The following is a 22,658-nucleotide window of genomic DNA, read 5'->3' on the forward strand; positions in this document are numbered from 1 at the left end:
ATATCTTGCAGAGAGTCAGATATCGACAAGTCTGTTGTCATGGTTACCAGATGTGAGAGAGAGCGTGATGATGAGTGCTCATGGGTTAGCATATTTTTAGCTTTATTAGACTAATTAGTTAATTGATTGATTTATATTTTAGGAAACGACCGAAATTTCGGTTTGGTTGTTTTTGACCGGTTTGGCAAAAATTTTACCGAATTTTGCCGCGAACGTTTCATCAATTCCGAAAAATTAAAATAGCGGTAAAATGTTTGGGGCCCAAGGACTACTAGCATTGGTGTATATCTGTAGGGGGGGAGTGTTACAAGAAAGCTTTAGAACTAAGTCAAGCTTAATTACCTTATCGGACCTTATTTGGACGGACATTAATTGAACGCTAGAGGCCTTAACGTTCATCTCAATGTCCGTTCAAATAAAGTCCGTTCATTTAAGGTCCGTCCAAGTTAAAGTCCGTTGCATTTTTTTCAAAAATTCGAACTTCTTGTCCAGAATATGACAACTATGAGAACTTTATTGTGCCGTAAGTTAACGACGGAAAGGTTCTCCTTGGTCTGCCGGAGGCACAGAAAACTCTACTAGTATATGATGTTTCCAAGGGGCACTTTGCGGAAAAAGTCAACGAAATTATGGCACTCAACAACATAGTTCATGAGCTAGTCCCCGCAAATATTACAAACTTGTTCCAGCCTCTACATATATTACGGTAAATCGTGTTGCCAAGGACATTGTCTATTACTATTAGACGAGACTAATGAGTTTCTCGAATATAAAATTGATTTATAGATTGCAACGGCCCTTAAGCGCTTGGTACATCGACTTTAATTCTATTTTAAGTCTATATAATTATCTGCACCCGGGAATTTAAAACTGCAAAATCTTGCAGCTTCGGGAAATTAAATTACCACAATGATATCAGAGTTCAGACTACGCAATATGTGAGTCAACGAAAATAAATCCCATAGAAAAAGCGCTCTTGATGAATCGCTAATGAGAGCGGGAACTGGAAAAAGGACGGTCAAGCAAAACCCTTGCAAATCTTATCGAAGATATTCCCTCTAAGAGTTACTCCCAAGCTCCCACACTGTAAAACACTAAATCATGTCGAGTCCTAAATAATGGTGATCAGTGCGGACCAAACAGCAAAGCCAAAAAGAAAAGAAAAGGGGGGACCCCCAACCCATTTAGGCGTAGCTGAGACACCTCACAGCAAGTAGACCAAAGTGGCTCTTGCAGCTTGTGAAAGGTGTATCAACTCCCCGCTTGGTTCAGCTAGGCCTGATGGAGTTCTCTTCCAATTATTCAATTAGACAGTTATATATAGTATATAGCCTTATGAAGCAGCCCACAAGTGAGCCAGAAAGAAGGTTAACTTATTTTATTCCAGCTGTTGTGAGCCTAATGATCATTATGAAAGTCTGGAAATAGAGATCAAGTTTCTAGCTTACTCGTTGAAACTGAAAAGACGTTGAAACTGGGATACAATACACTACACGAACGCCCAAAAAGATGAACCAATTGATATGAGCAACGTTTAAAATTGAACAGCGTTTTAACGTTGTATTTAATTTTAGATTGTGAATGAAAAGTTCTTAAACGTTTTATAGGCCAACGTTGGTTAATTTTAAAGGTCAATTTTTTAACGTTGAAGTTGAACTATTTCATGCACGAAAACCCATTTGATGAAGATGATATGTGATATTAATGTCCGTTCATAATTATGTCCGTTCATTTAATGTCCGTCCAAATAAGGTCCGATAAGGTAGCTTAATCTGTGAATCAATTGCCATGACAAATAAATGTAACAGTAAAACACCACATTTAAACTATACTCCACCTCAGGTTGACCCAATACTGAAGGTGCTATCACCGGGTGACAGCTGTCTCTCCTCCAGCTGTACAGAGAAGGGTTACTACCTGTCCATACAGTGTAATCAGAACAGGTGTTGGTGCTCTGACCAGAGTGGGGGCCTCATCCCATGGACTGTCCGGCACAGACAAGCAGGTCAGTAAATTGATAGTGCCCCCCTAACAGTGCGGTAATGTGCGGTAATAGTGCCCCCTAACAGTGCGGTAATATGCGGTAATAGTGCCCCCTAACAGTGCGGTAATATGCGGTAATAGTACCCCCTAACAGTGCGGTAATGTGCGGTAATAATGCCCCCTAACAGTACGGTAATGTGCGGAAATAGTGCCCCCCCTAACAGTGCGTTAATGTGCGGAAATAGTGCCCCCCCTCCTAACAGTGCGGTAATGTGCGGTAATAGGTCAGTAGAGTTTCTCTAAAAGTTTGCTTTTATATCAGAAATCCCAATGATAGTAAGTGTGCACAAAGTGATTGGCCATTCAAGGGTTTCCGCTCAAAAATATTACCTTATCGGACCTTATTTGGACGGACATTAATTGAACGCTGGAGGCCTTAACGTTCATCTCAATGTCCGTTCAAATAAAGTCCGTTCATTTAAGGTCCGTCCAAGTTAAAGTCCGTTGAATTTTTTTCAAAAATTCGAACTTTTTGTCCAGAATATGACAACTATGAGAACTTTATTGTGCCGTAAGTTAACGACGGAAAGGTTCTCCTTGGTCTGCCGGAGGCACAGAAAACTCTACTAGTATATGATGTTTCCAAGGGGCACTTTGCGGAAAAAGTCAACGAAATTATGGCACTCAACAACATAGTTCATGAGCTAGTCCCCGCAAATATTACAAACTTGTTCCAGCCTCTACATATATTACGGTAAATCGTGTTGCCAAGGACATTGTCTATTACTATTAGACAAGACTAAAGAGTTTCTCGAATATAAAATTGATTTATTGATTGCAACGGCCCTTAAGCGCTTGGTACATCGACTTTAATTCTATTTTATGTCTGTATAATTATCTGCACCCGGGAATTGAAAACTGCAAAATCTTGCAGCTCCGGGAAATTAAATTACCACAATGATATCAGAGTTCAGACTACGCAATATGTAAGTCAACGAAAATAAATCCCATGGAAAAAGTGCTCTTGATGAATCGCTCTTGATGAATCGCTAATGTGCGGAAATAGTGCCCCCCTAACAGTGCGTTAATGTGCGGAAATAGTGTCCCCCCTCCTAACAGTGCGGTAATGTGCGGTAATAGGTCAGTAGAGTTTCTCTAAAAGTTTGCTTTTATATTTTTTAACGGCCAGGTAGCGCAGTTGGTTAGCCAGCTTTGCAATCGTGAGGTTGCGGGTTCAAATCCCACTGTCTGCCTGGTCGTGGGGTGAGCGTCGTTGACGTTCAGCTAAGGATCGTGAGTGGTCTATGCAGCCCCCCGGTCTACTCAGCCGAATACTCGAGAAATCGGGTGTGAGGGTTAAATGAGGAGCTGCACATTGCAGCAAAGTCTCGGGCGAAGAAAGTATGGTACACACTACCTTAACCGTCACTGGCTAAAAACAAATCCTTCGGCTTCCTGTAATTGGCTGGTTGCACTTGTGTAACAATATGGCTGTTGGAATACTCCGAAGTAAAATAAGTGTCTAGATAAAAATTTAAAAAAATCAGAAATCCCAATGATAGTAAGTGTGCACAAAGTGATTGGCCATTCAAGGGTTTCCGCTCAAAAATATTACTTTATCGGACCTTATTTGGACGGACATTAATTGGGCGCTGGAGGCCTTAACGTTCATCTCAATGTCCGTTCAAATAAAGTCCGTTCATTTAAGGTCCGTCCAAGTTAAAGTCCGTTGAATTTTTTTCAAAAATTCGAACTTTTTGTCCAGAATATGACAACTATGAGAACTTTATTGTGCCGTAAGTTAACGACGGAAAGGTTCTCCTTGGTCTGCCGGAGGCACAGAAAACTCTACTAGTATATGATGTTTCCAAGGGGCACTTTGCGGAAAAAGTCAACGAAATTATTGCACTCAACAACATAGTTCATGAGCTAGTCCCCGCAAATATTACAAACTTGTTCCAGCCTCTACATATATTACGGTAAATCGTGTTGCCAAGGACATTGTCTATTACTATTAGACAAGACTAAAGAGTTTCTCGAATATAAAATTGATTTATTGATTGCAACGGCCCTTAAGCGCTTGGTACATCGACTTTAATTCTATTTTATGTCTGTATAATTATCTGCACCCGGGAATTAAAAACTGCAAAATCTTGCAGCTTCGGGAAATTAAATTACCACAATGATATCAGAGTTCAGACTACGCAATATGTAAGTCAACGAAAATAAATCCCATGGAAAAAGCGCTCTTGATGAATCGCTAATGAGAATTGAGAGCGGGAATTGGAAAAAGGACGGTCAAGCAAAACCCTTGCAAATCTTATCGAAGATATCCCCTCTAAGAGTTACTCCCAAGCAAAGCCAAAAAGAAAAGAAAAGGGGGGACCCCCAACCCATGTAGGCGTAGCTGAGACACCTCACAGCAAGTAGACCAAAGTGGCTCTTGCTTGTGAAAGGTGTATCAACTCCCCGCTTGGTTCAGCTAGGCCTGATGGAGTTCTCTTCCAATTATTCAATTAGACAGTTATATATAGTATAGCCTTCTGAAGCAGCCCACAAGTGAGCCAGAAAGAAGGTTAACCTATTTTATTCCAGCTGTTGTGAGCCTAATGATCATTATGAAAGTCTGGAAATAGAGATCAAGTTTCTAGCTAACTCGTTGAAACTGAAAAGACGTTGAAACTGGGATAAAAAAACATTACACGAACGCCCAAAAAGATGAACCAATTGATATGAGGCATGAGCAACGTTTAAAATTGAACAGCGTTTTAACGTTGTATTTAATTTTAGATTGTGAATGAAAAGTTCTTAAACGTTTTATAGGCCAACGTTGGTTAATTTTAAAGGTAAATTTTTTAACGTTGAACTATTTCATGCACGAAAACCCATTTATGATGAAGATGATAATATGCGATATTAAACACTGATCATGTACACATCTTTTAACATTTTTACTGCTTAACGACTGCTTTTCTTACTTACTGTATAAAAAATGGATTTAAAAATCATTTTCTGGAATAAAAAAAAGTTTTAAAAAATGAAAAAAAATCGGATTTTTGATGGTTTTGAGTGCCTTCTAGCGTTCATATTAATGTCCGTTCATAATTATGTCCGTTCATTTAATGTCCGTCTAAATAAGGTCCGATAAGGTATTTAATAGTTGAATCTATATTGTGTCAAATATTGCATTCAGTTTAGCCAATTCTGACTAATTGACTACACGAGTATAAAACAAGTTATCCTACTATATCCCCAGGTCTGCAATGTACGACTGAAGGTGTCCCGACAACCCGGTGTGATAGACTCCACAACGAAGGAGTCACCATAGAGTGCGATGTTCTGGGAGTGCCAGCCCCCAAAGTCTGCAGAGCAACCTCCTGCTGGTGTGTTAGCAGTGCTGGAGATGAAATACCCGGCACCAGAGGTAACCAGGATATAACATGTCCTGAGCGGGCAGATGCTTGTGTTTTGGAGAGAGACGGGGGAGTGGTAGCTGCTGATATTTGGGGACTGCCTCTTCTTGGATCTGTTTATCCACAGTGCGACATTTGGGGCAGATACCGTAGTAAACAGTGCAGGAACGGGGAGTGCATCTGTGTGGACACTGTCTCAGGTGTACCACTGGAGGACACTAGCTGTCTGTCTGACACAACAACTACTCTCTACTCCAGCTACTTTGGCGAGGACATTCAAATAGAACCTCTTGTTGAACAGTCCCCGTCTTCCTGTTTGTCACAGCAAGAACTGGTCAGTCTGAATTTAACAGACCACGAGATCTCAATGAAGCTGCCACTCTGTTCAGCTGACGGTGGTTATTTCCCTCAGCAGTTCAGATCGGATATTGGGTCGTGGTGGTGTGTTGACCCCCAATCTGGCGAGGAACTATCAGGTGGGAGAGGAGCTCGACACACCCTGCCCTGTTCCGGAGCTGGACTCGGTCAGGTTCTGTTCCAGTCCGTTAAAATACCAGGGTGTGTAACGGATGAGATAGTCAGGGTGGTTAAAGAGGATGCTAGCAGTGGTCTAACCTGTGAGGATTACCTCTACCACTCTGTTCAGTGTTTAGATGATGATGGTAACCAGTGCTTCTGTGTTACCTCTGACACGGGCATCCCTCTCTCGCTCTCCTACTCTCGCCGCTTCCTGCTGTCCTGTCCGGACATGCCGGAGACAGCGTGTTTGAGGGAGCAGTTCCAGGCTTGTTCTGACGACACAACCCCGCTACTTCTCTCCTCTTGTCCTGAGACGTGTGATCGGGAAACGGGCAACTTCCTTCCTCTTCAGTGTGATAATGATACTTGCTATTGTGTCAACATTATTACTGGCCTGGTAATTTAAATAGCTAGCTTTGACTTTCTTTTCAATTAATTAACTTTCTTTTCGATCATATATTGTGATAGACCAGCTCACTCAATTTCACCAAGCAATTTAACACCACACCGGAATGTTTGCAGGAAATCCCGTACAGTCATGGTCGAGCAGGAGGGTTCAAGTGCTCTGAGTTTGGTAGGATTATGGAGGATAACAGAACAGTGTGTCAGAAGCAGGAGGACAGGAGGTGTGATGCTGTCTACCACGACTCACCTGGTATGTCAAGAAACTTAACTAACTTAACCAAGAATTAAAGCAAATAAATACAGCTACTTTGATTAAAGTACAGCTGGTATGACCATGTTACTAATAAAGTAATGACAGCTGTTTGTTTACACTTGGATATTATCATGAGATCATATCCACAATGATATCATGTGATCGCTGATCGCTCATAAGTTTTTTAAACAGCTTAGTTGCATAAAAAGTTGACGATGGACGCTTTCAAATCAAATCTCCAATTTTCTCACTAATAAAAAAGAGAAAGAATCAACCAATGAAATGAATATAGAAAATCTCTGAACTGTGTCTTCTCTCAGCGACAGAAGGATGTCACATCTTGTGGTGCGAGGGAGAGAAGTACAGCGCTAAACAGTGTGACGGAGATGAGTGCTACTGTGCTGATCCTGAAACAGGTACACGCCTCTCACTTGAGTAAGAGAATCTCTTGTGAGAAGAGGAATGGTTCTTTTTTTCTTCTTTTTTTTGACTTTTCAATATGAGGGCCAGCGAAGAGTCCACAGCAATTGTGTGGAACTGATTTTGCAGTTAAGCTGAAATCGATTGACGTCTTCTGCCCTATCCAGTCGAGGATTCCTTAGCCTGGACATTCTTTATATACATGCATAACTATAGTTTTCGCATGTATACATACCTGTTCAAAAAAGTTTTAAATCAATTGCCTCCAAATTTTAAATACCTCACCAAAAAATCTAACAAATAGTTTTTTTTTCTATTTCTGTTTCTATCCGTCTTACTTGTTGATGACTTACTCGGAACTAAAAGGAAAAACTCGCCTATTTGAGTATAATCTTTTCTCAAATTTTCCAAAATTTTCAACTTAATTGACGTCAAGTTTACAAAAGTTTACATAAGCTGACAAGTGTTATGTGCAGTCTTGTTATGTGCAGTCAGCAGGCTTGCAGAAATGTTGCCCTGACTCATCGCCAGCTTCTACATAAAAACATAAATACTAAAATATTATATACTACTGTATATTATTATTACATTAAATAGTACTATACGTGCTGTTTGAACTATCGTGGAATTTCAATACTTTAAATTTAAAATGTCCGTACTAGAGTCCGGACCCTCCGCGCACTAGCTAGGACGTGATGAGAACACTTACAACTGCAAAATCATAACCCAGCCTTTAATACGATCATAAACTAAAATATACAACGGAATAATATTTATAGCATTGTATGATGTGGCGGTTTTTTGAAATGAAAATACTTTGTTTGGTTGTTGCAGCAGTTTGTGATGAATATTTTTATCGTTACACCCCTTCTGTTGACCCTAATTTTAGGAGACGCAATTGACTACGCAGACTTTGGTCGCTCTGACTTCTCGTGCGGGAGTAACGGGCAAGTGCTGTACAGCAACCTGACGGTGTGCCAGCTGCAGGAGCTGATGCTGTGTCCCAGTACGTACTACCCTCAGTTTGATGCGTATCTCAGACCCCTCGCCTGCCCGCTGCCGCTCTGTTATCCTGACGGTCAGTTCAAGAAGAAGATATCTCTTAAAATAGTTTATTCGGAGTTTTTTTTCAATCGCTATCTAGATGTTTAACTAATAATCGATCATTCTAAGAATAAGGTCCGTTTTTCCGGAATTGTTGCACTTAAACTATAGCACTCAGACTAGCCCATTATGAATATTAATCTCAGATTTTGAACAACTGAATTTCAGGAAGTTATCATACTCAACGGTGCCTAGGTGATGTGTGTGGTTGTGTGGATAGAGAAACTAGCGCTAGTATACCAAACACAGTACACACTCACGGTGTAAAGGTTAGTAGACAAACTCAGTTATTGGGGAGTTGAAAATCATTCATTTCTAAACCATCATAAAATTAATATTTCTTATTTAGTCGTCTCACAATTTGCACGCCTTTAGAGATGTGACGAGGAAGGGAACCTAATCGAGGACAAGAGGTCGACCTGTGAGAAAGAGAGATCTAAGTTCTGTGAGCCTCAGTCTCTGGACGGTATCAGGGTGGTACCTCCAGACTGTCCCGCTCTCCACTGCATTGGCACTGGTTAGTGAACGCTAAATTAGTCTTTAGCTGGATTTTCAATCATTTTCGGTTGTAACAGAGAACAGCAACTTCACGCAAAAATAAATAGTTTCTCGCAGAATGCCACCTGAAACTTTGGGTAAAAGTTTCGCCATCCACAACCGGCTATTTACAGCTTCATTATAGTTATATACTTTACTTTGTTATAATATGAATGTGGTTATATACTTGGTTAATAATGAACAATGTTATCTAGGATTATTCAGTCCTCTGCAATGCAGTAACGCTGAATGTCACTGTGTAAATGTAAACACTGGTGAGGAGTACCCGGGTACCAGGAGTGATGAGGTCGGAACATTTGACTGCGACTACGCCGGCAACACCTTCAACATCGAGGAGGGTAATGGGGGGCTTTGTGGGGAACAGGTATGTGTTAAACATGTTGAAACTGTGTTAAACATGTTGAAACTGTGTTAAACATGTTGAAACTGTGTTGAACATGTTGAAACTGTGTTAAACATGTTGAAACTGTGTTCAACATAGCTCCGCAATAAAACGACACTTATTTCTTTTTTCACAGTTTTTCTCATGGAAAAGGGATTGAAATTTACTTGAACAGAAATTGCATTGAATCTAAATAGTTGATTTATGTTTATGTTATTGAAGCTTGGTATTGGTACTTTATAGTTGGATTTATGTTATTGAAGCTTGGTATCGGTACTTTTGTATAGAGGATAGCTCTAATGACTCCTTCCTCAGACGGAGAAAGAATGTGACGGAGAAGGAGAGTGGTTTGTTAGGGAGCAGTGCACGTCTGAGTACTGTTACTGTGTCTATCTGGACAGTGGGGAGGTCCTCGTTGGATCTGAACAGGTATGGGGACTTATTAGATGAAACAGCGTACAGTAATATAATAAATTAAAGCTGATTAATAAATCTTGAAAATAACGTTAAATTGTTATTTTAACTCAATAGAAAATTTGGATTAAAAGTTACTTTTGAATAATACCGCCACTTTTACAAGTTAATGTTTTCTGGCAATTTTCCTCATCTTCTTTAGTCTCATGAAATTATCCTGGTGCAGCGATCCATCGCAACGTATGTATATTTATCTGGCTTAATTTAAAATTACAATATTGTAGTCCATATACAAAATTAAATCGACCGCGTTGCATATTGTGATAAATTAATCGTTCCAGTTTTTAATTAATAAGAAGGAATAAAAATCAGTTTAGCTAAAAAGATCAATAAAAACACCGTGTTTCAGGTGGTAGGTGTGCCTGTGTGTCCCGCTCTGATCGACACTAGAACTAAGTGTCAAGTCCAGCACGACAGGACATGTGTTAAGACGTTCCAGGGAGGTGAGCTTGTTGGAGAGTGTCAGACTACACGGTGCAATGAAGATGGGAGCTTCCTAACTCAGTACTGCAGCCAGGAGACATGCTGGTGTGTTGATAGAGAGTCAGGGGAGAGGGTCCTGGAGACTGAGTTCCAGCAGGGTACACATTACTGTAACGAGGTATCGGAGAGGGTCTACCTGCCTCCTTGTCTCCGACAAGACGCTCTGATCTGCACTGATGAGGGACTGTATGCTAGCATGCAGTGCGATGAAGTGAAGTGTTTCTGTGTCTACTCTGACTCCGGAGAGGGTGTGTCAGGACAGTTTGAGGTGATGAATACTGTTGAGTGTGCAGAGAGGAATGATACTCGAGGTCCGTGTCAGAAGGAAAGAGACCGTACCTGTGAAGGTGATGAGGACTGTTCCGTGCTAACATGTGATGAGGAGGGTAACTACCTGGCTCTCCAATGTCTCAGAGGTGATGTGTGTATCTGTGTCGACCAGAGTTCTGGACAACTCACCTCGCCTGCTTCACATGTGGTATCAGACGTGATATGTGCTCCTGACGGGGAGTTGACAGAGTACCCGGAGTGTTTTAACCAGGATGAGCTGGAATGTGACGGCAGTGGAACTTCTCTCCATCTCAGTGCTACAATGATGGAACTTGTTTCTGTATGTACGGAGAGGTAGATGGAGAATGTCTGGAAGATTCTAGAACGCACTGTGAGCGAAGAAGAGAATACCAATGCGATGACAACGAGGACTGTCCTATCCAGTGTGACAGTGAAGGGAAGTACGGACAGTTTAATTGCGAAGATAACCTTTCTGAGGGCCGGTGTGTGGCAGGAGGGTTCTTTAAACCTCACCACTGTACTGGTGACATCTGTTACTGCGTGGATATCAATACTGGAAATGCGATTATAGACACCCTGAGCCAAGGAAACGACTTCTACTGCTCGCCAGATGGACAAATAACGGACAGAACACTTTGTCAGGAACAAACCTTCTACTCTTGTGATGACTCTGGATATTTCCTCCCAGTTCAAGAAGTAGAAGGAAGGTTTGAATGTTTGCACATTGATACTGGAGCACCTAATTACCATGACAGTGTATGTGCACCATCCTACGACCTGAGGACTGAATGCCAAAAAGTGAGTGATGACAGGTGCCCGTATATTTATCAGGGAGTATCTTATGTTCCAGATACGGGATGTGAAACAGTGCAATGCGACCCTGACACTGGTCTCTTCCTGGCAAAGCAGTGTCACAAGGGCGTCTGTTACTGTGTTGAGGTGGATAGTGGGGTTCTTGGAGGACGACCTGAGAGCCCAGAAACAGAGTTCTATTGTCTTGACTCTGGAGAGCTTGTTGTTCTGACTCTCTGTAGGAAGCAAGGGGTTCTAGAATGTTCAACAGATGGGCAGTTCACTCCAGAGCAGTTTGTTAAGGATGTCTATTTCTGTGTGTTTTCAGATTCCGGCGAGGTAATTGAGGACACTAAGTCTATTACAGCTGATATTGAGTGCTCCATATTGACCGATCAAAGAACACCTTGCCAAAATGCCCGGGACGATATTTGTCCAACTGAACTTACGGAAATGAACGTCTATTCCAGACCAGAAGATTGTACTGCTCTGACATGCGATGCCTCAAGTGGAAGATACTCGATAAAGCAATGCTCTGATGATGACAGCTGTTTCTGTGTTGACCCTGCCTCAGGGTCGGTCACCTCTGACTCAGCACCTGATCACACCTTTGTGTGTGACGAGGAAGGTGTGATGACAATCCTCACACTTTGTCAGCAGCAGGATCTTCTGATCTGCACTGAGGAGGGTGACTTTCAGTCCAAACAATGTTTCTCCGACCAAGGTCCTTGTTACTGTGTATATTCCGATTCAGGAATTTTAGTTCACAACTCTGATGTGACAGTGTATAGGTGTGATGTGGTTGTGGATGAAAGAACAGACTGCCAGCTTGTTCTAGACGAAGAGTGTCCTGCCAAACTCAGGTCAGATCACTTAGCAAGACCAGGAGACTGTTCAGCTTTATCCTGCACGGAGGACGGAGAATTTCCTACCATGCTCTGTGTTGGAAATGCTTGCTATTGTGTGGATATTAAAACAGGGACTTTGATAGAGGACACTAGAGGACCCAGAGACACGTTCGTTTGCAGTAGGGAGGGTGAGAGACTGAGATTGACTCCATGCCGACGACAATCCCTCTACTCTTGTGACAGTCGAGGTAATTTCCACGCTACCCAGTGCGACCCATCAGGAGAGTGCGTGTGTGTGTTTGTGGACAGTGGTTACATTAGAGAGGCAGTGGAGTGGTGTGATGCTCAGGTGGACAACAGGACCGACTGTCAGAAGGAGAGGGATGCAGGGTGTGGTAATCTGAGCGATTGTTTCCTTCCTGACTGCGATTTCCACGGTGAGTTGTCTTACTATTGATTCACTTCAATCTACATACTATGTATGATAAATAATTATGACAGTTCAGCTTTTCCTATTTTAATTAAAATTCGATCTTAATTAAGGTACACGTTATAAACAGTAAACACTTTAACAGTTTGAAGTTTAGTTATGGTAGACGTTAACAGTTTGATAAAGTAGGAACCTGTCAGGTAACTATGAAAGAGAACAGTGTAGAGGAACAGAATGCCAATGTACTGACCCCTTCACCGGGGAACCAACCAACGACAACAAGTTCCGTTCCGGATCCCATTGGTGTGACGAGAGTGGAGCTCCTCGTCTTATCACCCTGTGCAAGGCTCAGGGCTTGTTGGAGTGCGACACTGAGGGGAACTTCGAGCCGGCTCAGTGCAACACTAAGTTCTGTTTCTGTGTGTACTTTGATACTGGAAATGTTAGGGAGAACACTGAGAGTATATTCTTCCCTGGTTAGTGAAGTTAGATCACAATATTGCCACAAATCCCACAATATTGCCACAAATCTCACAATATTACCACAAATCTCACAATATTGCCACAATATAAATATGAGAGATTCATTGATTCCACTCAGTGGTAATTCTACAGCCAATTATATTAATTAGGGCAGTGTTGTTTTCTTTATTCGTGGGGTTAATAAGGCTATACTAGTAGATACTACTACTAATAAAGCTATCTGTAACCGTTCTATAATTAGTCGGATCTCTATTGGCTCCCTTACCCAAACATTATCCCCACAGAAAACTGTCCCGTACTCCGAGAGGACAGAACACTCTGTCAGATAGCCTCCTATAAATCCTGTCCTAAACAGATCCGACCTGGAACTACAGATATCACCAGGTATTTCATAATCACATCCTATTTTATTTCGAATATCCCCTTTTCTACGAACTAAGTTGGATGATCTCCACCACGATGTTTTATGTGCTATGTGTTGAGTGTTTGTTAAACAACTTAACCTTGTGACCCGGCAGGGACGAGGGATGTGAGTTGCTGGAATGTAGGGATGACGGATCCTTCTACCCCATGTACTGCGAGGGTAACATATGTTGGTGTATGGATGTGGGAAAGGGACATGAGATTGAAGACACCAGAGGAGAAAAGGACTCCTTCCACTGTACAGAACAGGGAGAAAAGGTTACTTACGTTTTTAAACTTAAATTTTCATTATGAAGTTACTGAGTAAATGCATTCATTACATGCAATTTCAGTTCAAACTATCAACACTACTTTATGAAAAATGAATTGATAAATAGACATGACGAAAAAACAAATTTAAATACTTTAAAAGTATTACTTTTGACGTTGTAAATTTCAAAGAAGTGCCCCCCAGATAGTGTACTCGGGATGCGAGCGGAGGAGACATAACGTGTGTGGACTAGACTTTGACAGGCAGAACAGCAGATGGATCATGTCTGAGGAGTGTAACGAGTATCCGTGCGATCCTGTGGACAAGCTCTTCGTTGCTAAACAGTGTCTCGGGCCACACCTTTGCTGGTACTTAATATTTACTGTGTATTCTTGTCTCTAGTTCATTCAAGCAAACCGCGACAGATAATTCTTTATTATAACCCTAGATACGAATTTGACGGCCCCCTAGCTATAGTTAATCAATAAATTTCTATAGTTAACCCCCCCCCCTCCCCCGGCCCCCGACTGATTCCAAATGTGCAGGTGTATTGACCGATATAACGGAGACGTAGCCCAGGGTTCAGTGAGTTCTAACTGCTCACTAGAGTGTCACTCTAACAACACCTACACCATCTCTCCATGCGTGCAAACCACCAGCTGTCTGGAACAAACTGTCAAGGAATGTGACTACACTGGGGAGTACTTCCAGTTCCAGGTTGGTCACGTTTTATTATACTGATCACGTGAGGTCATGCTGGTCACGTTTTATACCGAGGTCATGTGAGGTTATGCTGGTCACGCTGGTCATGCTGGTCACATGAGATCATGCTGGTCAAAATAGAAAATTCCCACTATTAGTAATTGTTATTTACATTATTTTCATATTCATTATTCGACCATGAGTTTTATAACAGGTGGCCCAAGATGGTGTACCTATTTGTGTGTATATGGACTCAGGGAGGTACATGCCCTTCTCGGAGGCGGGGACTAACGAATGTACTCGAGTTAGAGACAACAGAGGTAATACTCTCCGAATTGTATCTAGTTACTTTGATTCTTTATCGGTTGCAGTTAACTGGTCATTTAATTCATGCATCCGAAGTTTTAAACTGGGCGACAATCAGAAACTGGGCACCAAACAAAAGAGCAGCTTACTAACTTAAGATTTATATTAACTCTTTGTTTTTAACCATGTAGTTGTTTTGAACATTTCCGCTTATTGTTCTGTTTCAGGAAACTGTATGGTGGATTACCATGAGAGTTGTACGAGAACGTTCAACAGTGCAATCGGGGAGTACGAGTATCCACCGGACTGCTTCAGACCAAAATGTGCATCCGACGAAAGGTAACTGTTTGTCATTATTAGCTAAATCGTAACTGTTTCCAAGTTTACATACAGTTTTATTTATGTTTAAGCTGAGCCACCTCGCAACCATGTCTGGAATGCCTGCAATGATTTACAAGATATTCTCGGGTTTTTCTATTGAGCACTTTTATCTTTTATTTTAGATATACTAAAGAGAATTGCATACACCTAAACAAATTCAAATTGTAATACCCTGAAAAAGAAAGCAGTTAGTAATGACTGCCCCGGTCCCTATAGGTACGTGTCAAGACAGTGTGAAGGTGAGATATGTTGGTGTGTAGATCAGGACACCGGAACTAGACTTCCTGGTACCACCGGGGTCAGCTACCAGGTCAGTCCAACTTTTAGAAGAAAGCTCGTACTAATTATCCCGTACTAAATATCGCAATATTTCAATTCCATTCTGTGACTGAATTCTGTGACAGCGAAAGGTCCGATTTTACGAAAAGTCCAATTTCGTCAAGTCTATAAAGTCTATAACATAATATAAAGATGATGTTACGAAAGGTCCAATTTCGTCAAGTCTATAAAGTCTATAACATAAAGTCTATAAAGTCTATAAGTCTATAAAGTCTATAACATAATATAAAGATGATGTTACCTTAGGTTGAGTGTGCGCCGCCTCGGTCAGGCCGTTGCACTGACCAGTACCAGCTGAGGTGTGACGGGAGTTACTACAAGGAGACCCAGTGTACTGACAGGTTCTGTTACTGCGTCTTCATCGACACTGGCAAGGTGAGCTACCATTTATTAAACCAACATTTTATCTTTTCTTAAATTTACATCTTATTTTTAATGACGATATGGCCTGCCCTTGAGTTAAACAATTGATGTACCTCGTATTTTGCCCTGGTAATGCGCCCGTGAATCCGAAATTATGTAGTCTTGTCCCTCAGCTAATATGGGGGTCAATGACTCGAGGAATCGCAAACTGTACGAGGCAGTACGATACTAGAGGTCACTGTAGACGAGCTAGAGAAGAAACTTGTCGCATGTTTTACTTCGACTACACAGGTTCACTTTGCAGACAATCAGCGTTGCCTATATATTTCAGATTAATTGTGACTTTTATTTTCACCGATTTATTATATTATGTTGATCAAGTATTTTATTTGCTTGGAACTGGAGTCTGGAAGACCTCTGTTAGTCTATGGAATTATAAAAGATTAATTTATATTTCAGGAACATTCGGCACACTACCTGGGTGCGAGTTTGACAAAGAATGTGACCGTGACGGTAATTTCCCTAAAATGGAATGTGTTGGTGGTACCTGCATGTGCACAGACCCCAGAACCGGAGAAGTACGCAGGGAGACTAGCGGGCCTAGCGGTACCTTCACTTGCAACGAGAAGGGGGAGAAGATTCTTATCATTCTTAGAGATAAGACCAAGTGCGAGGTAGATATACCAGGGTTTTCTAACAACATTATCAGGGTCATCCAGATTCCCGGAACTCATTATATCGAGAAATTGAGGGAATTGAGTTTAGCGCGCCCATCACATACAGCTGGTCTATCTGGGTCAGCAGCTGTATGACTCACGTCCGTGAAGCTTCTGCAAAAAATAAGTTAAACGAATAGCTCTTTTCTTTTGCATTCATTACAGAATTTCAGACTGATATTAGTCAAGTTGTGCGGCGGACTGTTCTCCGTTAGACTGGCTGACTACTTCTCCGCTAAGATAACTGGATAACATGCTTCTTAGAGTTAAAACCGCCGCAAAATGTAATATTCCCCATTCTCCAGGTTGAAGGAATTGAACAGTGCACCCCAGAAGGCTGGTACCCGACTCCTGATTGTTCCAATGGGGTATGCTACTGTGTCTATGCTGATTCTGGAACCCCAATCTATGGTACAGAGGTTCCTGGCGCATTTCCTGACTGCGAGGAGGAATTTGACGACCGTTCTATTTGTAGGAAGTAAGTGCCAGAACCTTTGAAACCTTATAGGCACTTGAACGCCTGCCAGCCGCATATTCGGTTACCAGACTCGTAATGAAGGGCTTCTCCGCTGGTTAATTCTGACTTTAAATTAATCTTTAAGTATATTCCGGAAAGGAGTAAATTCAATGATATTATTGTTTACCATGGTTTATTTATCAACGTTTGTTTTAACCTCGCTACTCTGCCTTGGCCGGCCCCTACCGACAATAGAACTCCTAACTAACCACCCCTGTCCCAGACACAATGAAGCAGTTTGTCCCCACGAGTATATAGAGGGTAGGATAGTTAAACTAAGTTCCTGTCCCCTGGTGCTAGAGTGCTGGGATAACGGTCTCTTCGCTCCTAACCAGTGCAGATCTGATGGAATGTGCTTCTGTGTCAATGTCACGTTAGTTAAATTACCGTCCTCTTTCAATATGTCGTATTTTCATAATATTTTGAATTAGTATACTAAATTTTCATTAAAATTATAACTAAGATATGTTCGCTTACAACGGTTGAACTGTACAGGGATGGTGAACTTATCGAGGACTCGTTTGGCGAGAGAGGCAAATTTGCGTGTGACGAGTTCGGTAACATTGAGGTCCTACCCACCAACCCTCCGACGTCTTGCCAAGCACAGGTTTGTTAGTCATTACAGTTGACCATTACTTAGCGTATATGTAGAGTGACTATGTAAAAGTTAAAATGATAGAGCTCCGAGTAACTATGTAAAAGTTAAGATAAGCTTTGAATTCACCTCATTCTCTCCAGGACCAGCTGACTTGTGACTCGTTCGGGAACTTCTTGCCAAGACAGTGCACTAAACCAGTCTGTTTCTGTGTTTTCATGGACAGTGGCCGAGTGGTACCAAACAGCTTCACCACTGTTCTCGGGGTAACTTGACTCTTACAATACTCATTACTTTTCAACTGATAAATTTATCTTATTAGTACTCGTTAAGTCTTTCTACCTTACCATTTATCTTAATTCTAGTTTAAAGAAGACATTACAGTAAATCCAAGAGTGATTGATCCCGCTGTTAATCACTCTGTAACCCCAGGCAACAGATCAAGTTTGTGAGGAGCTGCTTGACACGAGGACTGAGTGTGAGATACGGAGAGATGAAGCCTGCATGCCAGTCTTCAATCACACCACGTGTCAGTACTTCACACTTATTAATTAATACTACTAATACTACTAATTATACTACTTCACACTTATTAATACTACTAGCAGGAACCCGTCAAACCTTTAAGACTGGTGTCAAGGCTCTTTGGTGGCCGGATCAGTTTCCTACCCTACTTCCTAAAGTCCCCCGGTGAAAATAATTATTACCTATTTAATTCGCGTTTTTGACACCACTTGTGGGTCCAAATTTTGGGTACTAAAATTCTTATTCCTTGGCCAATTTACGATTTTTTCATGCTGATTTGAAGGCTATTAAAGCATTTGAATCAGTTAAAAAAGTTTCAGTTTTATATCTTGTACGGTTTTTGCGGAAACCCGTGTTAAAGTTGATGCCGTGGTGTCAGTAAAATGGTGCGGATAAATAAATATATATATATCGTCTCGCTTTATATATAGTAAGATTACAACTACTACTACTTCACACTTATAACAACATAAATCACCTGTACCACTACCGCTAATGCAACTGGATCCATTAGTACCAATACTGATGGAAACTGACGGATTCGGTGGTGGCACTGTATTCAGTGGTGTTAAAGTCAATAGACTCCTCGACTCGATTGAAGCCATCTGTAACAGGGCCATCTTAATACCGTTATTGGAACCATTATATCTTGCCATTCAAATAACACCAACATAGTTCATTGTCTATACAATTACTGCTACTGATTGCAGAATCTTGTTACCTATACTAAACCATATTACCGTATAATTTAAATAAACCTTTTAACCCTCCTCATATAGACGAGTTTGAAAGTACGGAAGAGTGTTACAATGTGAGGTGTCGGAGTGACGGCACCTTCAGAGCGATGCAGTGTCTCTCCAGATACGCCTGTCACTGTGTTAACACTCAATCTGGAGAAATGATTACAGGTTAGATATTAGGACACACAGCTTATCATATTGTTATCGTGATATTGTTAGCGGCAGCATCTAACCACCTCCCACTTGGACGACACGGCCTTTGGTATTAGGAGATGGTGGAACATATTATTCCCTCTTAAACCCCTCTTGAACCCCTCTTAAACCCCTCTTAAACCCCTCTTGAACCCCCATTATTCAGGAAGTTCGACACCAGTAGGACAGTTAGTTTGCGGTCAGGAGGTGTGTGAGGGAGATCAGTGTTCCTGTTTCGACGAACGAGGACGACCCTTGTCACGTGTCTCATCTCCTCCCTGCTTCTTTAGTTAGTTATTTTCCCTTTTCCTCAGTAGTCAGGTTCTAATCAGCTTCTGGTGTGTTTTATAATAACTGTTAACTAAAGGCTGTGATAAAGCTTTTACATTACATAATGTTAGGGTTGGAAGCAATGCGGTGTCCTGAAAAGAGGAAGATACACCAGAGAATGGGATCAAGATATGTTGTGCAGTGCGATCCTGATGATTCAGACAAGTGCGCCTCTTAAGATTATTTCAAATCTTTACTTTGACACCAAGTAATTACCAGCTTACCACCAAATAATTACTAGGTTACCACATACGACAGAATACATGCTATAACAAGGAGAAAGAGTTTATTGTTTCTATTTCTTTAATGACCTTATTTATAGGTACGATTTAAAGCAGTGTTACCGAGATATCGAGTGTTGGTGTGTTGACCCCTTCAACGGGACTATGATAGAGGGATCTATGGGACCTCCTGACTCCGTTATTTGCATATGTGAGCACACATTCAATATAATTAATACTGACCTTTTTATTTTTAGTGATCGTTCTCTTATAACATCAGCATCCTTGGGAGGGGGTTTCGAAATAATGAAGCTGCTGTGATTTTCACATAATAGCTATGCATAAACTTGCAGACGTCAGGGAGGAAGCTTCAATATCTTGAAGTTGGTGACGTAAACTTGAACTTAACCTTATTATTTGTAAGGTGCTCACCGAAGGTTCTACAATCTCCATAACAAGATTGCTTTGTATCGGCCGTTTCTAAACTTGAAATTACCCTCTATAATTGGACAATATAAGTACCTGGAGGGCGGCGGGAGGTTCTTGAAACATAATTACCGTTAACTCCCATTCACCAGACGACCCACCGTGCGTACGACAACAGAAAGCAGAAATTGCTTCAGCTGTCAGTGTAGAAGGTTTCTATCCTGTCTCAATGTACTCAATCACTCAGGTGAGTTTTAATTTTATAGTGTGATCACTGATCAAATGTCGTCGAAAAAGCTTACAGATTTTAGTTGAAAATACAATGTAATCGTACGAACAGTAGCAGGCTATGGTGAGCCACTCATTTAACTGAACCCCTTTTTTCGCAGTGTGAGCCAGATGGAGAATACTACCCACAACAATGTAACGTCCGTTCCAAGGAATGTTGGTGTGTGGATCATGAGACAGGGGTCGAGATAAAGGTTAGTTTATAATTCTACCCCTCTCTCTGGAGACTTTTTCTATGCTATTTGATGTGTTATCTATTCTATAATTCATTCTGTAACTTGTTTAATTTCTAACAGGGTACCAGAGCGTTGCCCTGGGTATCAGATATTAAGTGTGTTCGGATACTCCCTCCTAAGTCAACACAGAGAAGACCTAAAGTTACAATCAAGTGTCCGAGTAATCGTGATCCTGTGTTCTGTCCCAGGAACAACTGCAACCGTAAGTTTAATCTACCTTTATAGATTACCTGGTGTTCGTGAAGTACCTTTACACTTTTACAGTTTACTAATAAACAGTTTATAAAACAACTATTATCTATGATGCGCAGGAGCGAGATGTGCGGCCTCCCCGAACGCTGCATGTGTACAATACAAGTGTCAGTCTTGTGGGGCTGTGTTCTACGACTCAGAGACTCTCTACCCCGTCTCTTGCTTACGTGAGTTGTTATTTCATAAGTAAACTGCAAACTGTATGAACAGCAATTGGTTGTTGATCTTGTAATTGTGTTTTAAATATAGAATTTGACGGTTGGTAAATGGTAATATCTCTGTAGTGCTCTCTTCCTTCTCGGGAGTTAGTACCTCCAAACCTTTAGAAATACGATCGAAATGTGCATGATTGTACCTCTAACTTAGTTAATTATACACGTTTAAACGAATGTACAGAGTTGTTAACTAAATTTACACCGCCCTAGAAAACAAGCTGCAGTGTTACTACGCTGACAGATACTACAGACACGGAGAAGAGTTTGATATGGGCTGCAGTTTAACTTGCTTCTGTTATATGGTGAGAATGATTTACTATTTAGTTGCCCTGGCAACAGTATCACGTGATGCCCTGGCAACAGTATCACGTGATGCCCTGGCAACAGTATCACGTGATGCCCCGGCAACAGTATCACGTGATGCCCCGGCAACAGTATCACATGATGCCCTGGCAACAGTATCACGTGATGCCCTGGCAACAGTATCACGTGATGCTTTATTTCTATTTAGTTTTACTGAATGGTGCCATGGATCCGTTTGGGCCGACTGCTGATTGTTTAAACAGTTATCATATCAACGTTTGGATAACTGAACAACTTTTCAAGTGATAGATCCATAGCATTAAGTAAACTTCCCACCTAGCCCACTACTAATAACTAAACCGTCACTCACAGGGAGGATTACGCTGCAGACCGCGGTGTTTGCTGCAGAACAGACCGGCCTGTCCTGATCCGGTCATCGTTCAGGACCCACTGGATCCTTGCTGTAAAGTTTACGCTTGTAGAGGTATGTGTCTTATCGTTACTATGGTTACCTAAAGTTTCCATGGTTAGTTAGTAGTTGTGTCCGTTTAAGTGATTTTGGATTTGTATAAAAATTAAACGTATGAAAGTTCCAATTTTATTCACTTAAACTATACCTTAAAATATGCATTCAAAATGTCAAAAACCCTATCTGGTAGCTATTCCTTAATAAATTATGGGCATTTGAGAACTTCTCATTTCGTATTAAGACTAAAGAGGCAAAGTACCAAGTATCGAATAATGAATATGTTCTTTAATCTATAATTTCCCATCTAATTTGAGTCCCGTCTTTCAGATAAAAGTTTCATGGCAAACTCGTTATCTATGTTCGACGATCTGAAAAGTCGAAGGAGGAGAGACATTAAATCCGATTTGTTACAGTTAGAATGATCATTTTATTTGGGTTATAATTTTTTTAATGGATTGCAATGAAGATGTTGGTTAATTTATCAGGTCGAACTGACTCTGATTTAAATTTCGTGCATAAATCAAATGGACTTATAATATGACAAATTAATGACAAGATAGATAAACCAAAACCGTGATCCTATACCAGCTTTCTTTAAGATTTTAACATTTTGATACCAGATAGAATTTTCAGAAACTTATTTACACATAGGTTCTATCAAAACTTATTTTTCATTTCCTTCGACCCAACCAACTTAAATTTGATGTCCAAGATTGGAATTGATAGTATTATGGGATAGAATATGTACAGCGACCCCGTGACTTAGAATTTTATGTTATTTAACTGTTATAACTTTGCTATATCGATTGCAATTTGAACTCTTTTACTCTTACGTTTATTAAACTCGTTTTTTAACCATTATGTAACCTCTTGCTTCTGCCGGGCCAGAACTCTGATAGTTGAGGGCTATATTAGATTTTTTTGAAATATCGCAAAGTGTGCGATTTCTTTGAATTAAAAACTATCTCACCTAGAAGAATAGAAGTAACTGGTCACATGGTCAGTACGTCGCGTTACTTAAATTGCCTGCA

The 22,658-nt window shown here is 41.0% G+C and overlaps 2 protein-coding genes across 2 annotated transcripts in view; both read left to right on the forward strand.

Annotated features, from left to right (window-relative positions):
* LOC134812705 (POU domain, class 2, transcription factor 2-like) overlaps positions 1-22,658 on the forward strand; it is a 1,142,226-nt gene that overhangs the window by 1,036,720 nt on the left and 82,848 nt on the right. The window lies entirely within an intron of this gene.
* LOC134813631 (uncharacterized) lies at positions 1,898-22,470 on the forward strand. The gene is made up of 37 exons (XM_063821509.1): positions 1,898-2,005; positions 5,240-6,312; positions 6,438-6,570; positions 6,894-6,989; positions 7,883-8,071; positions 8,266-8,366; positions 8,473-8,614; positions 8,850-9,019; positions 9,353-9,466; positions 9,861-12,362; positions 12,556-12,831; positions 13,123-13,222; positions 13,357-13,519; positions 13,716-13,879; positions 14,057-14,228; positions 14,428-14,533; positions 14,747-14,858; positions 15,117-15,210; positions 15,486-15,614; positions 15,776-15,893; positions 16,062-16,276; positions 16,624-16,796; positions 17,059-17,208; positions 17,331-17,442; positions 17,574-17,696; positions 17,863-17,959; positions 18,735-18,863; positions 19,054-19,176; positions 19,289-19,382; positions 19,540-19,649; positions 20,017-20,111; positions 20,254-20,346; positions 20,449-20,590; positions 20,700-20,807; positions 21,066-21,157; positions 21,531-21,642; positions 21,955-22,470. Exons 10-37 carry the CDS (start codon positions 10,607-10,609, stop codon positions 22,047-22,049), a joined length of 5,253 nt encoding a protein of 1,750 aa, XP_063677579.1. The 5' UTR covers positions 1,898-2,005; positions 5,240-6,312; positions 6,438-6,570; positions 6,894-6,989; positions 7,883-8,071; positions 8,266-8,366; positions 8,473-8,614; positions 8,850-9,019; positions 9,353-9,466; positions 9,861-10,606; the 3' UTR covers positions 22,050-22,470.

Source organism: Bolinopsis microptera, chromosome 3 (genome assembly GCF_026151205.1).
Source record: "Bolinopsis microptera isolate Bmic1 chromosome 3, MBARI_Bmic_1.0, whole genome shotgun sequence".
NCBI classification, from domain to species: Eukaryota; Metazoa; Ctenophora; class Tentaculata; order Lobata; family Bolinopsidae; genus Bolinopsis; species Bolinopsis microptera.

Excerpts from the sequence above, each read along its gene's own strand:
- LOC134813631 (XM_063821509.1), top strand. The coding sequence starts at position 10,607 with ATGTACGGAGAGGTAGATGGAGAATGTCTGGAAGATTCTAGAACGCAC. Across the intron at positions 13,520-13,715 it reads GTACAGAACAGGGAGAAAAG|ATAGTGTACTCGGGATGCGA; the intron begins GTTACTTACGTT and ends AGTGCCCCCCAG. Across the intron at positions 17,697-17,862 it reads GCTTCACCACTGTTCTCGGG|GCAACAGATCAAGTTTGTGA; the intron begins GTAACTTGACTC and ends CTGTAACCCCAG.